Source organism: Anomaloglossus baeobatrachus, chromosome 5 (assembly GCF_048569485.1).
Source record: "Anomaloglossus baeobatrachus isolate aAnoBae1 chromosome 5, aAnoBae1.hap1, whole genome shotgun sequence".
NCBI lineage: Eukaryota > Metazoa > Chordata > Amphibia > Anura > Aromobatidae > Anomaloglossus > Anomaloglossus baeobatrachus.
In genome coordinates, this window is record NC_134357.1 from 548,048,087 (window position 1) to 548,064,450 (window position 16,364).

The window sequence follows — 16,364 nt, forward strand, 5'->3', positions numbered from 1 at the left end:
ATATAAAAGATAAGGAAATCCGTTTAGTTTGCTGTTAGATATTTATTGTATATTTGTTCCAGCATGCTGTATAGGTGACAGGTCTTTCTATAATTGGAACCTGTAATGGAATCACCGCATTGTTTTTGAACAATCTTGTTAAGTGCATGTTATATGAATGCAAGGTTCATGTTTTTGTGGGACCTGAGTTGCATTTATTACTCCCCTGAAGAGTTGAGTGAAACGCGTCGGGAGACACTTCAGATCCTTGTGGGTTCCATCTTAATATAAATGAATGGACCCAATTTACTCCATTTGAAAGAATAATTGGTGAGATAAATCCGATTTCTCTTTTGCGGTGTATCCTTGGCCTTTAGACATATCCTCTGATCTTAAAGGAGGGGCCCTTTCTTTTATTATATGTTGATTGTTTGTTTGTCTCGTAATTGTGATTCTGACCACATTTTAGAGAAAATTTGAGTAAAAGTTAAATTTTAATAATTTTTCTGCAGTGTTGATATGCTGCTCTAAATAAATATTGCTGATAACGTCTTATTAATTATTAATAATCCAGTGGCTATTTATATATAAACCCAATTTTGGGGCTAATTTTTATAAAAAAAAATTCTATACACTATATCAGATATTTCTTATATTTAGAATAATAGTTTTGTACTAAGACTATTTACTATTTTTATAAGTGCATTTTTTTTATATTGTGGATACGTTGCTTATTGCATTGGGGGCAATTGTCACTTCATTAATTACTGATATACGGGTATTTATTGGGTGTGTATTGTTATTATTATTTATTTTGATTCATATTTCATATATATTGTAAACATTGTTTTTTATTGGACTCCTTTTTATAAAAAAATATATATTTTCTGCTATCACATATTTATTTGATTATTGGAGTTTGTAATACTAATTTTGAGTTATTTATCTATTGTCCCTTGCCATGCAATCTGCACTGCTTTCATTGTTTTCGATCTTGTCTTTTATTCTTTCATCAATAAACTTCAATATTTTATATCTTGTATTGACTATATCTTGGTTTACAGGGGTATATATGCCTCATTATAGTGAATGGATTCTTCAGGTGCTTTCACCTGAATTACGTATTTTGGAGATGTAGATGGAAATTCTGATGTAAGTGCTTAGCAAAGAGCACAGGATAAATGTGAACTGATCCAAAATTTTCTGTACCACAATCACCACCAAATAGCATTCACCTCAATCCATAAAAACACAACTGCCCACTCATTTCCATCATCTGTTAAGGGATACATAGAGGGCTTCCATGATACTGGTAACACAAAGGCACTTTACTGTGGATAATGGGCAGGGGTGCACAGTCAGAAGGCATGATTCCATAATCTAGACAGAAGTCATTTTATTTTCTAGTAGCAGGTTCCTACTTGCCCATACCCATGGAGGTTTTTAACCCAGAGAGGCATTAGAGTAGGTACCTAGTATATGAGATATGCCTTGACAAGGCTACTGATATAGAAATTGCCACTTTTGTATGCTAAATATCTACATTTTTTTCTAGCCTTCCTTAAGCAGTAATGCAGATCTATATTCTTACATTCATTGTTTGCATGCTTTAGCATTTCAGAGTGCAACTGTCTTTTTTTTTCTTCCACAAATGGAATGGAGCTACAGTGCAGTGTCCATGAGCAACAGCTGCCGGGTCAGTCAGAAAACATAAGGTTGCAGTACAAAATCAGGAAATAGAAAATATAATCAAATAGGCAGAGAGTAAGGGGCACTTTGCACACAACGACATCGCAAGCCGATGCTTGCGATGCCGAGCACAATAGTCCCCGCCCCCGTCGCAGCAGCGATATATTGTGATAGCAGCCGTAGCGAACATTATCGCTACGGCAGCTTCACATGGACTCACCTGCCTTGCGACGTCGATCTGGCCGACGACCCGCCTCCTTATTAAGGGGGTGGGTTGTGCGGCGTCATAGCGACATCACACGGCAGGTGGTCAATAGAAGCGGAGGGGCGGAGATGAGCGGGACGTAAACATCCTGCCTACCTCTGTCCTTCCGCATAGCCGGCGTGAGCTGCAGGACGCAGGTAGGAAATGTTCCTCGCTCCTGCGGCTTCACACACAGTGATGTGTGTTGCCGCAGGAATGAGGAACAATATCGTACCTGTCGCAGTCGTGTAATTATGGAATTCCCAGACACTACACCGATGATACGATTACGACGATTTTGCGCTTGTTAATTGTATCATCTAGGATTTATACACTACGATGTCGAGTGCGACGCCAGAAGTGTGTCACTTTCGACATGACCCCTCTGACATCGCACCTGCGATGTCATAGTGTGAAAAGTGCCCCTTAGAGCAGGGAGAAGACTGAAGAACGTGGTCAGGGACAAGCCAAGTCTGTACCAGTGATCACGAAAGAGAATCAGCTCTACACACAATGAAAATCCAATATTCCGAATGCTGAGCTTGTAGAACCTTAAATAGCGGACAGCGAAGACTTTGACATCCCGATCAGCAATTAATCTATGTCCAATGTGCCATTTCGGCCATTCACAGATATTAACTCCAACTCATGATGACGGGAATACACTATAAATAAATAGTCTATATGAATAAATCAAATCGGCTTTATTGGCAGGACCAAAATACAACTAGTGTTGCCAAAGCATGAAAAAGAAGTGTGACAGGGGTGCGATTTAGGGTTATGGGGATGGGGTATTGGAGGCAAAATTTGGGGAATGGAGGTCCATAATTGCTCTTAGCTTATGACATGTGGTGGGTGGCGATCTCCACCATTGATTCTTCTTCCCCCAGTAGGATGCAGAGTTTCCTCTCCTCGTCCATGGATGGAAAGTACAGGGTATGAGTGGTAAGTTTCTGGAAGTGGGAGGCCCTCACTGCTGAGTATTTGTTACAGTGCAGCATGAAATGCGTCTCGTCCTCCAGAGCCCCCTGCTGGCACAGTCTGTTATCCCCTAACTTGTATGTCTGTCAGTGCCGCCCTGTTTCCACCTCTAGGCTGTGGGCACTCAGTCTGTACAGGCTCAGGGTCTGCCCTGCATACACTGAGGAGCTGATCATGTGACCCCTGACTCCCCCCTCCATGTGACATCATCACAGGTCCTGTAAGCACAGAGCAGCCATATATCTAGTGTGCGGCTCTGCAGGAGGAGGTAATAATAATTATTTATATTGTGCCAACATATTACGCAGGGCTTTACCATTCAGATTCATATTATTACCCAGGATCCTGTATGATGCTACACTGATTCATCTTCCGATTCAGGTCCCTACAATATCGGATCCTCTCAGTGGAGATCTTCTATAGAAGAGAATTCTCCTGATTGCCCCGTGAAGGATGGATATGGACAGGGACAAGATGGCGGAGAGGATATTACACCTCACCCTAGAGATCCTCTTCCGGCTTACTGGAGAGGTGAGAGATTCTGATGACGTCACATTACATCATTCTTATCTATGGGAATAACAGATGGACAGAACTGGAGAGGTGAGGACTCTGGAAATGTCTGTAGTGAGATTTATTACTGTGTCTCTCCATAACCAGGATTACACAGTAGTGAAGAAGACCTCTAGTGAGCGCTGTCAGGCCCCTGTGTCTGAGGGATGGGGAATACCCCTGAGCCCAATCACGGGGCCTCCACCTCACCCCCCGATACATGAGGACATCAATGACCAGAAGATCCTAGAACTCACCTACAAGATGATTGAGCTGCTGACTGGAGAGGTGACACTGCTGGGAATGCTGGGACATTATACAGTAACGCTATGAAGGGATCGGGGGTGACGGTATCATTGTATGTGTCAGGTTCCTATAAGGTGTCAGGACGTCACCGTCTATTTCTCCATGGAGGAGTGGGAGTATTTAGAAGGACACAAAGATCTGTACAAGGACGTCATGATGGAGGTTCCCCAGCCCCTCACATCACTAGGTAATAGACAGGACTAAATACACACGGCCTATAATTATCTGTATGTAAAGAATGAATTCAGTCCCTGTATGTGTCTCCTCCAGGTCTATCCAGTAAGAGGACAACACCAGAGAGATGTCCCCGTCCTCTTCTCCCACAGGACTGTAAACAAGAAGATCCCAATGTTCCTCAGGATCATCAGGTAGATGGAGAGAAGGTGCCATTGTGGCGCCCCTGACCTGGTCAGGCACCACTGAGTACTGCACCCATGCTGGGGACAGTACAATACAGGTGATCCAGAAGGCTGACCGGGGTGTGGAGCACAGGCGCATAGTGACCAGGCCTCCCACATCACCAGAGGGGACCCTTGAGTAGCCAGAAGGAGTTAACTTTCAATTCCCAGCTGGGGGTGTGTTCAGGGGCTGGTTGCTAGGTGGCGTAGGCAAGAACAGGAGAGGAGGGGCAGTGAGTCAGTTAGAGCAGAGAACTCCAGAGGGCTCAGTGAGGAGCAGACCTGTGGGGCAGATGCTGTCTAACAGCGCCCGCGCAGTGGCTACTGACGGGGGAGAACGGTCAACTAGGAGTGCTACCTGAAAGCCAGCTTCAGCTAGAGAGAAAGCACGGAGTGGGAAGTAAGGAGACTGCTAGAGAGCACCAGGCCCAACCGGGCGGCAGATCCCGAAGCGAAGATAGATCCAGCTTTCTTCTGCTAAACCTGCCGGTGTGGGGCTCTCAAAGCCCACACCACAACACCACAAAAGCCGCAGCCACGTAACCGCAGTGAGGGCCCATAGGTCACAGGAGGCAAGCAGCTGGAGTGGCCTGGTCCGGGGAACAAGCAAACGGCAAACAAAAGGGGGAGAGAGGCTGCAGCATCTTCCCTGGGTGACCCCCATAGGGACTCAAAGTCGGGGTCACCCCAAACCACCAAGGGCTAAGGAAGGCGAGTCAGTAGTCACCCTCATAAAGTCAGCCTGAAGGATACCTGGTTCCCGCCTGGTTCATCCCAGCTACTCCCGGGCTACTCACCCTGCCATCAAATGTGAGTAAAGCCCTTGAAAGACAGTTCTGCCTGTGTGAGTCATTCTGCGACTTGTGGTACTACAAACCTACACCGGGCCCTGGGGCTTGCCTCACTCTCAGGAGGCTATTCCAACTAACTGCACACACCATCAGCCCCAGGCGACCCTCAACCTGCAGTGGCGGTCCCTACTGGCCGCAATACTGAGAGTGGCGTCACGATCAAAACCGAAGATTCCCTACCTGTGACCAGCACCAGCTACGTGGAGTCCCTGAAGGTATGCACCGACACAACACCTGTGGGGCTTCACATCTTCTGGCGTCACGAACAGGATAAGGACTAGACCTGTTCAGACAGGTGACCATGTGCCTGGGCGGTCCGCTTGAAAAATTGGAAGCGCCGCCATATTGCCACCATGAAAAGCGCGCTGAAAAACAACAGCAGCCCGCGCTGGAAGAAGTTACCGCCCACGAAGAGGTGTGGCTACCCAGAGATCCCCTGCGGAGTTCTGACCTTGCCAGCTATGAGAGTGGAAGCGTCCAGAGACGTCGGGACAGAAAGAGAGCCACAAGCCTGCTGCTGGGAGAGGAGCTGCTGAAAGAGGCAGAGCAGAAATTGAACAGCTTGCTATCAGAGGCAACGGCGAGTCCACAGCTGGAGAGTCGTGCAGAAGAGGGCGCAGAAGAAATGGCGTCTGACCGCAGAAATCCAGAACCGGGCTCCGCTGCCTGGTGGTATCGGGAGCTGGCCCAGTTCTGCGACCGACTGGAGAACCGGGTTGTGGAGCAGATCCGGGAAGAACGAATGGAAATGCTGGAGATGACCGCGGCGGTTCGGGCCTATGAAAGGAGAGCCGCGCGCCGAGTGCCAGACAGGACGGCGATGACGCAGACCCCGATGCTGCCACCGGTGGGTGAGTCGAGTGATGCCCCGGCCAGAGCAAGTGCCCCGACCCCTGCTGCCACGCCCGCGGTCCCCGAAGAGGCGTCCGGTGCGGCGACGCTGAAGCAGGCCGCAGCCACGCCAGGTGCGGCCTTCCAAGCCCCAGCGGCCGCAGCGATGCCCTGCTCGGCCCACCAAGACCCGGTCCCTGCAGCAACGCCCAGTCCGGCCCGCAAAGAACCGGCTGCCACCGCGACCCTCATCCGCGTCGCAGGCGTAACGCTGACCCAGGCCGCCGCCCTGCTAGGCCCGGCCCGCCGAGACCCCACCGCCGCAGCAACGCTCGTCCGCGCCGCAAGTGAGGTGCTGAACCAGGCCGCAGCCACGCCAGGCGCGGCCCGCCAAGCCCAGACTGCTGCAGCGACGTCCAGCCCAGCTTGCACAGAGCCCCCTGCAACAGCGACACTGATCCAGGCCGCCGCCATGCCAGGCGCGGCCCGCCAAGACCAGGCCGCCGCCATCCAGGGCGCGGCCCGCCAAGACCAGGCCGCCGCCATGCCAGGCGCGGCCCGCCAAGAAGAGATTACCTCATCGTTTACCCCGGCCTGCAAGGCCAGAGCAGACACCGCTCCCCAGTCCAGAGAGGTCCCTGCTAGGAAGACCCTGATAGGAGAGGACCCCGAATACTGGAAGCTGAAGGCTGACCTAGAGGCCCAGTTCCCACAAGAGATGGTGGATCGGTATCTGCTCCCTCCGCATACCCCCAAGGAGATTCAGGCAACCCCTGCAGCCGCGCCAGAGAGTCCACCGCCCAGACCAGCTGAAGAAAGCCCATCCCCAGCACTGCCACCAAAGGAGTGCCAAGAAGAACTAAGGGGGAGAGGAGGCCAGGAAGCTGAGGAGCTGACTCCGGAGCCACCGGCAGTGGAGCAATACTCAGAGCCGGAGATGTTACCCTATTCCCGTTGGGATGAGGAAGACCTGACACCGTCCGCTGACGAAGATCTGCCTAAAAGTCTCACCTGGGAGCTTGTAAGCTGCACTTCGCAGAATCCAGCCCGCAAGACAAGGCGTCGCAACAGAACAGCGCTGTCCCCTGCACCACAGTCTCCAGAGCAGAGAGAAGTTGCAGCCAGAGACCTACAGGAGAAAAGGTTACTGAGAAGGTCCAGAGCCCAGGTCAGAGGACCCCTTTGCAGAGGAGTAGTGGAGGATTTCAACTTGAAAAGCGGATACGGCTTTGTTGTAGCCCCTGGTATCAAAGAAGGGATATTTGTCAACAGAAGGGACGTCAGAGCTAATCTGCCTAGAGGACACCCTGGCAGAAACTTAAGGATGGGAAATACAGTACAATTCACTATGCATGAAGGCGAAAGAGGATTGTATGCGCTTGATGTAGCACCATGTCCCAAAGAAGAAAGAAAAGACAGAGATAAAGAAACAGATGCAGCAAAGGAAACAGATGAAGATCAAGAAAGAAAAGACAAGGAACCTACAGATGAGACAACAACAGATGAAGAAAGAGGCCAAGAAAGCAACAGGTGCCGCAGCCCTACAGGCCCAAGCCCTGGTGAAATGGAGGAGTAAAGTAAAGAAAGAAGTTATCAGTTAAAGTTTTGAAAAAGTTTGTTTTGCAACGTTCTCAAGTTCAAGTAATGTGCCCACAAAAACTATTGTGAGAAATAAACCTTAAGGCTATGAACTGGCTATAGCCACAAACTCTCGCAGTGTAAATAGTTACACCAGAGGGCACCACCACCACCAGAGTCAGCCTGTTTAGGGGCTTGGCTCGTCTGCAACCAGGAGGAGCCCGTCCGTATATAGGGCCTTGGCTCACCTGCGACCAGAGAGCATGCCTGTTTATGGGGCCTGGCTCTCCACCACAAAGAGGGTACCTGGTCAGCACCAACTGTGGAGGCCGCCTCTGCATCCTGCCAGAAGAGGCTGAAGGCGCGGATCCACCAGGCCAGGTATACCCTGAAACCACCAGCCCAAGTAAGCCGCCTCTACATCCTGCCAGAAGTGGCTGAAGCCGCGGCCAACGTGAAAGGGTTTTGGGTGGGTTAACGGACTTGTGGGTGGAGGGTGGTGCTTTTAAAAATGTTTTACATGTTTTAATGTTTTATGCATTTTAAAATGTTGTCTTGCAGCCCGAGGACGTGCTGGTGATAACTAAGGGGGAATGTGGCGCCCCTGACCTGGTCAGGCACCACTGAGTACTGCACCCATGCTGGGGACAGTACAATACAGGTGATCCAGAAGGCTGACCGGGGTGTGGAGCACAGGCGCATAGTGACCAGGCCTCCCACATCACCAGAGGGGACCCTTGAGTAGCCAGAAGGAGTTAACTTTCAATTCCCAGCTGGGGGTGTGTTCAGGGGCTGGTTGCTAGGTGGCATAGGCAAGAACAGGAGAGGAGGGGCAGTGAGTCAGTTAGAGCAGAGAACTCCAGAGGGCTCAGTGAGGAGCAGACCTGTGGGGCAGATGCTGTCTAACAGCGCCCGCGCAGTGGCTACTGACGGGGGAGAACGGTCAACTAGGAGTGCTACCTGAAAGCCAGCTTCAGCTAGAGAGAAAGCACGGAGTGGGAAGTAAGGAGACTGCTAGAGAGCACCAGGCCCAACCGGGCGGCAGATCCCGAAGCGAAGATAGATCCAGCTTTCTTCTGCTAAACCTGCCGGTGTGGGGCTCTCAAAGCCCACACCACAACACCACAAAAGCCGCAGCCACGTAACCGCAGTGAGGGCCCATAGGTCACAGGAGGCAAGCAGCTGGAGTGGCCTGGTCCGGGGAACAAGCAAACGGCAAACAAAAGGGGGAGAGAGGCTGCAGCATCTTCCCTGGGTGACCCCCATAGGGACTCAAAGTCGGGGTCACCCCAAACCACCAAGGGCTAAGGAAGGCGAGTCAGTAGTCACCCTCATAAAGTCAGCCTGAAGGATACCTGGTTCCCGCCTGGTTCATCCCAGCTACTCCCGGGCTACTCACCCTGCCATCAAATGTGAGTAAAGCCCTTGAAAGACAGTTCTGCCTGTGTGAGTCATTCTGCGACTTGTGGTACTACAAACCTACACCGGGCCCTGGGGCTTGCCTCACTCTCAGGAGGCTATTCCAACTAACTGCACACACCATCAGCCCCAGGCGACCCTCAACCTGCAGTGGCGGTCCCTACTGGCCGCAATACTGAGAGTGGCGTCACGATCAAAACCGAAGATTCCCTACCTGTGACCAGCACCAGCTACGTGGAGTCCCTGAAGGTATGCACCGACACAACACCTGTGGGGCTTCACACCATGAATTCTCCCTATGATGTGTAGACGGCTGTGAAGGTCTTGTGCTCCGTCTTGTATTATATGTGTGACGCCCGGGCAAAATCAGGTAGTCACACACACTTAGACCCCCGCATAACACCTTCCCTCACAGGGTTACATACAGCTGACCTGAAACCCTAGTCACCACCCCTTCCCCAAGGGAAAGACAGGCACACCAGTGGGCGGGACCAAGCGGATGGAGAACGCCCACCTAGGGGGTCTGGAGAGCCCGGGGCGGGAAAAGAGTTAGTCTAAGTCTAGAGTCTGAAGTCTGTAGTTGAAGTGGAAGGAGTGAGTTTAAGTGCAGAGAGCAGAGGTGCCAGGGTTGGAGCCCTGGTGCATTGGCTAGGTGGCAGACGGTGGTCCGTGTCTAGCAGGAGATGGGAAGATGGCTGCTGGAGATCCGAGGTGGACCGGGGCAGGGTTGGAGCCCTCCGGTACCGACACCGGAGAACCGACCCGGAAACCGTGCACAGAGGGGTTACTTGTACCCTAAAGCCAGGACCGGAACCAACTGCCTAGCTAATTAACCAATTGAGGGCAGGATTATAGGTCCTGTCCCAACCAAAGTCCCAAAAGCAGACAACTACCCACCGAAGGGGATAGGGTATCCGCAAACACCCATTGAGATCACACGGGTCAGCGTCAACGGGCATGGCTCCCAATAATAGTACCGGGAGCAGACTCCCGTGTTCCACACCAGGAAGTCCAACACAACACAACACAGTGCAGAGGAAAGTGACACAGACCACCAGCCCGGGTGGGGGACCAGAGTACAACCGGCTGCGGCGGCCGGCCACGAGCACCTTGGTTAAGTACTGGACTTGTCTGATATCTTTAACTGTGAGTAAGCTGAAACTCCTTGGTCTGATCAGGCGCGCCGGCCCCTGCCATCACCATCCCCTGCACCAAGTCACCGGGTCCCGGGGCAACCATCCCTACCCACGGAGGGGTTACAACCAGCTGCCATCCCATCGCCCCGGGTGTCCCACAGCAGCAGCGGTGGTGCCATACTTCACCACACACCGTGGGTGGCTTCACAAACTGACTACGGCAAATCCCGTATAAATACGTCCCCTTTTATTTAGAGTGTCCGCGTGACCCCCGGGCCCGGATGATCCCTCAAGCCACACTGAAGGTCCGGATCCGAGCAGCCCGGCTGCTACTGGTGTGGGGGTGGCACATATGTTTTATACTTGTGTAATGAGAGCGGTGGAGATGGCAAGATTAGAGCTGATCATAGATGGGACTTCTCCATCTGTCTGTGACTTTTACGATATTTGTTTCAGGGTGAAGATCTGCCCCATATTAATACTACAGAGACATATGTGAGGGAGGATGAGCGGAGTAAAGAGGAGATTCCTACAGATAACCGCCCAGGTGAGTAGTGACCACTGAATACAGAGAAGTCACAGATTCTCCTCAGTCGCCGGCTGTGGCTGCTTTACTGCAGAGCCATATGTGAGAGGTGATGAGTGGTGTAAAGAAAAGATTTCTCCAGCTAACCGCCAAGGTGAGTAGTAACCAGTAAATATAGAGTCACAGATTCGTCTCAATCTACACAACACGCCGCCATCACTCATCATACACTCTGGGTGATGAGTTCCTGAAATACACACTACTGTCTAATAATCAAAAAGGGTCACACCCTCTGTAAGGCTATGGATTCTTTAGAGCATAGAAGGATCAAACTTATTAAAATTTTAAGCTGTAATGTAAAATAAATACAGTGCTTCAAGAATAGATATAAAAAGGTGAAAATGAAACAACACAAATATGCACTAAGTTCTAAAATAGAAAGGGTGACACAAGAGAAAATACCTATTTGTCTTCTGTTTCTTTGGGGTGAGGAGAAAATTAATTATGGATCACAATAGGGTTTAGCCAACCACCACATGTGGACAATAGTCTTTTGTGCAACCCAGCTTTTTATACACCTGATTCTTGGTTCTTGTTTCTAGGCCTAGATTATTATATTAAAATTGCTGTGTTGTAATTGGACTATGGGCTAATTGGGCAAATATCTTGCATGGTAACGATCTTGTTCAATGACTCTTCTCTATACAGTAAATAGAAAATATTGTGCTTGGTTACAAGATTATTCGGCTAACCCATTGAAGTTCCAAGTCCCAAGAACAAAGTTGCCATGTTTGACACTTTCCAATACAGAGTAGAAATGGGTACCAATTTCCCAACATCCTGACAGGTAATGCGTAACTTGTTCCCCGTATCCTGACAGGTTATGGGTCACTTTTTCCCATCATCCTGACAGGTTATGGTTTACTCTTTCCCATCATCCTGACAGGTTATGGGTAACTCTCTCCCATCATCCTGACAGGATATGGGGTATTCTTTTACATCATCCTGACAGGTTATGGGTCACTTTTTCCCATCATCCTAACAGGTTATGGGTCACTTTTTCCCATCATCCTGACAGGTTATGGTTTACTCTTTCCCATCATCCTGACAGGATATGGGGTATTCTTTTACATCATCCTGACAGGTTATGGGTAACTCTTTCCCATCATCCTGACAGGATATGGGGTATTCTTTCCCATCATCCTGACAGGTTATGGGGTACTCTTTCCCATCATCCTGACAGGTTATGGGTAACTCTTTCCCAGCAACCTGACAGGTTGTGAGTAATACTTTCCCACCACGCTAAAAGGCTGTGAAAAACGCTTTCCCCGCCTCTCAGTTCAAGACCAGTGCTAATTATGGAGCAGCTACCACTGGCCATCTTACATTCCATAGTGACACTGATGAGCTGCACGCGACCACTTTCCTTGTTGTACCTGTGCCTGTCTCCATCTCCCTTAGCACTGATTCTTACTCCTTTGAGGGGATCCTTACCAATATCACCCCACAGTTTGACATGGCTGAGTTTTCCTATACAATGAAACACACTGTTACGATGGGAACGATTGAATATAAAATAATATGATATCAATCGTCGCCCCAAGTCCGCCGGGCAGGTATTAAAGCCACTAAGGACAGGAGAACGAAATACAGCAACTCAGGAGACCACAAAGGAAATGAAGGAGATGTTGTAAGGGCGCACCCCTACGTGTAGCGTGTCCCTGTTAATCTCACAGGTGCACAAGTAATGGCCACGTGTGTAGGGACACGTCAAAACCAAAGGAAACGCAACAGATAACGGTCTTGTGTGTAGTGACATGACAAACCGAAAGGTAACCCAGTTAGTGTAACTGGGAAACCTGGAACGTAACCACTGAGCCGGTCACATGCGTACGGGGCATGTCAGACTGTGAAGACTACCTAGTTAGCGTCACTGGGAAACCTAGCACATAACCACTGAGCCGGTCACATGCGTACAGGGGCACGTCAGACCGTGAAGGCCACCCAGTTAGCGTCACTGGGTACCCAGAGCTGGCACACACACAAGTCTGCCACTGACACTGCAGACTGGTAACGTGCGTAGGGGGCATGTCTGTCCAGAAGGACCCTAATCCCTCACCGTGCCGAGACATAGCTTGTACCCAGATACAAATACTTGGTACCGGCGCCTGCCTTAAATTCAGATTCACACTGGCACATATTCACAAGTCTGCCACAGGCACTGCAGACTAAAATGGCACTGGAACCCACTCACTCTGACACCTGGGAAAGCAGCCTTTGCTGTCAGCATGCAGAATGACACTTCCGCCCCGATGGGTGGAGCTACAGACCTTTTATAGCCGCCACCCTGGCCCAGGCCACATGGCATGTGGTAATGGTGTCGGCTGCAGCCATACAGGGGCTGCCACGTCATTGCTGAAGTCATGATGACCAATTAGCGGCTGCCACTTCATCGCTGATGTCACTGATGACCAATCAGTGGCCGTCTTGTCATCAATCACATCACGCACATGCTCAGTATGGCTGCATGAGCACTTAGGCTCAGGATGGTACAAAACTCTAGCCACCTGATGCCTCAAGTGACGGCCAGGTGGCACTGCAGAGTTAACCGACCCCAATGTGGGAGTCAATTACTGGACTAGACTGGTTCGAGGCACAACAGAACTCCGAACTGTAAAACACATCATCCTGTGATACCTCAGGATTAGTGGTAATCATGGAGCAGCTACCTCTGGTCTCGTCACAGTCCATCATGACACTGACAAGGTGCATGTGGCCATGACTCTCATGGTCCTCATGTCTGTCTACATCTCCCTTTGTGTTGATTTTTTACTCCTTTGAGGGGATCGTCTGCAACATCATCCCACAGAGTGACGTGACAGTTCCCCGACGCAGTCAAACACTTTATTATCATGTACAACATTGATATTCACATTCACATCAATATTTAGATTACATGAGAGATCAGATGGGGCAGAGTTGCCAGGAACGTATTAAGCGACCAACCATCCTAGATCAGACCCAATAAAACATTGGACGGAAGGTTCTCGGGCACCCTCACTTCCCTCAACCCTCTTCCAGCACCCCAGTCTAGGAAAACACCAGCAATCGGTAAAGACCAGCTAACACCCCTCAATCCCGGTGACAGTCAGGGTCTTCCCAGGGATAAACAATTCAGGGAACAAAAATTCAGGGAAGATGAGAGTTCATTCTGCACCAGTGTCCTTGAGCTCCACAGTGATGGTGTCGACCACAATAACCAGTTGCAAGTTTTCACGGGCCTCCCAATCGCCTTAACCACAAAAAGAACAGCTACACTAGGCCCTTGGGCCTCAGGTGCGGCTTCCCCTTTTGCCTCTCCGGTTGGTCAAAGGTATAGCACTAACGAGAGTCAGATGCAGGCCGGGTCCAGGAAGATAGGATGAGACCTCCTGAATAGAGATAAGTGAACCCAAACTGTAAAGTTCGGGGTCCGTACCGAACACATGGTGTTCGTGCACACAAGCCCGAACACGAGCTTTCTGGGATGTTCGTGTTACAGTTCGGGTCCAGGGGCTGTTAAAAAAAAAGCACGTTATTAAAAAAACATTATGATCATACTTAAAGGTCCCACAACGCGTCCTGCAGACTCTGTCTCCCAGCACTTCTGCTTCCGTGTCCGTCCGATCATTGCTGTTCCCCCCGGGAAGCACCTCTGGCTAAAAGGACCTGCCGTGACCGTGACGTCATACCCATGTGACCAGTCACGTGTGAATGTTGTATTACCTCATTGGCTACAGACTGGTCATGTAAGTATGACGTCATCAAAGGTCCTGGTGCACTGTGATGCGAGTGTCATCGCATCATGGCGCACAATCTCCCGATGGAAGTGGGTCAGCTGCGTTTATTTCCATGCAGCTGAGGCGCAGCTGTCAGGAGAGTGGGGTGATGTACTGCGAGACGCAAGTGCAATCATCCCCTCACTGTCAGCCTCTGCTTGATCGCTCTGTCCAGAGCGATCTAGCAGACCGGACATGGCTCTCTGTGCTACTCACTATGTATAGACTGTGTCTGTGCACAGCGATGAAGCTGACATTGCTGTCCCTGTGGATTACGTCAGACTATTTTTTTATAATAAAGATGGAGTCTCTAAATGTTTTTTTTTTGTTTTATTTCTAATAAACAATAATTCTCTCTGTGTTGTGTTTTTTTTTACTGTTCCCTAGAAATTCTTGGTGGCCATGTCTAATTTGGCGTGACACCATGAATTTCGGGCTTCGTAGCATCTGAAAATACAAAGCTGGTATTACCCAGCGAGCCACTGCCATCACGGTCGCTGGACGAGCCGCGTAAAGCGCCTGGAAATGGCGCTAAGAAACAATGCGTCATTTCCAGGGTCGGCTGCGGGCTGCCGAGAATCCCAGACCCCAGCTGCCTGGCTTTACCTGACTGGAGATCAAAATACGGCGGTAGCCCACACACTTTTTTTTTTAATTATTTTTTTTAAATTAAAAAAAATTAATGGGCTTCACTGTATTTTGATTGCCAGCCAAGGTAAATCAGGCAGATGGGGGTGGCAGCCCGTAGCCGTCTGCTTTATCTGCGCTGAGAATCAAAAATACCGCGGAGCGCTACGTCATTTTTTTAAATTATTTATTTATTTTTACAGTACTGTGATGTCAGCCAATCAAAATACAGGGAAGCCTATTTTTTTTAGTTATTTAAATAAATAATCAAAAAAATGTGTGGGCTCCCACTGCATTTTCTATTGCTAGCTAAGGGTAATGCAAGCAGCTACTGGCTGCTAACCCCTACTGCTTTGTATTACCTTCACTGGCAGTGGAAAATCCAGAGAAGCCTTTTTTAATTTTTTTTGCCAAAAAACTAAAAAAAAAAATGATGTGAGCTTTGCCATATTTTTGTATGCTAGCCAGGTACAGCAGGCAGGTACGGGCTGCCCCCAACCCCAGCTGCCTATTTGTACCTGTCTGGGAACTAAAAATATGGGGAAGCCCTTTTTTTAATTATTAAACAAAATGACATGGGCGTCGCCCAATTTTTGTGTCCAGCCAGGTACAACTAGGCAGCTGGGGATTGGAATCCGCAGACCAGGTTGGCCCAAGCTTTCTGGGCTCCCCCTTTGCAAATTGCAGTCCGCAGCCGCCCCAGAAAATGGCGTGTTCATAGAAGCACCATCTTCTGAAGCTGTATCCAACTCTTACAGCGGCCCTGGTGCCGGGTGGCGCGCTGGGTAATAAGGGGTTAATACCAGCTTTGTTTAACTAGCTAGTTATAAGCCAGAGATTCTTAATTTCAGGCAAGTTTGACCCGGCCATTAAGAATCTCCAATAAAGGGTTAAAAAAAGACACCACAGAGAGAAAAAATACTTTATTAGAAATAAATACACAGACACACTCAGGGACTCCATGATTATTACTCACTCTCACCCCTACACGATCCTGGTCTTCTGTCTTCTTTCTCTTTCAACTCATGCAGCTCTGCTATATCAGACAGCACAGGGTAGGAAGAATGCTTCTGCTTCTGCTCCCCTGTGCTGTGTAATCACTCAATGAGTGAGCAGAGGCTGCGGATTGGTAAGCGGTGACGTCACCACTGCCATCAGTGTCACAGTAACCTACCGGGCGGGTTACTATAGCAATGGTGATCTCCGATCACCTGATTCCCGGCGCCGCTATTTATCACCGGCTGTGGCAGCCAATCCCTACATGTGGGCTGACTCTGTAAAGAGCGCCGACATGCAGGGATGGGGAGCTGAGCATGTGCCCGAGCATCTCGCCGGTACATGGCGCTCGCCGAGTATACCGAGTATTGAGATGCTTGGGCGAGCACCGAGTACCGGCGAGATGCACTGACAGGACCTAGCATGACGTCAT

At 49.7% G+C, this 16,364-nt stretch overlaps 1 protein-coding gene across 1 annotated transcript in view; it reads left to right on the forward strand.

Annotated features, from left to right (window-relative positions):
- Window positions 1-3,278: 3,278 nt before the first annotated feature.
- LOC142312959 (uncharacterized) overlaps window positions 3,279-16,364 on the forward strand; it is a 117,140-nt gene continuing 104,054 nt past the window's right edge. The window contains 4 exon segments of the mRNA XM_075351948.1: window positions 3,279-3,424; window positions 3,554-3,938; window positions 4,022-4,119; window positions 10,421-10,511. Of these exon segments, the coding sequence (XP_075208063.1) occupies window positions 3,806-3,938; window positions 4,022-4,119; window positions 10,421-10,511 (322 nt within the window). The 5' untranslated portion in view covers window positions 3,279-3,424; window positions 3,554-3,805.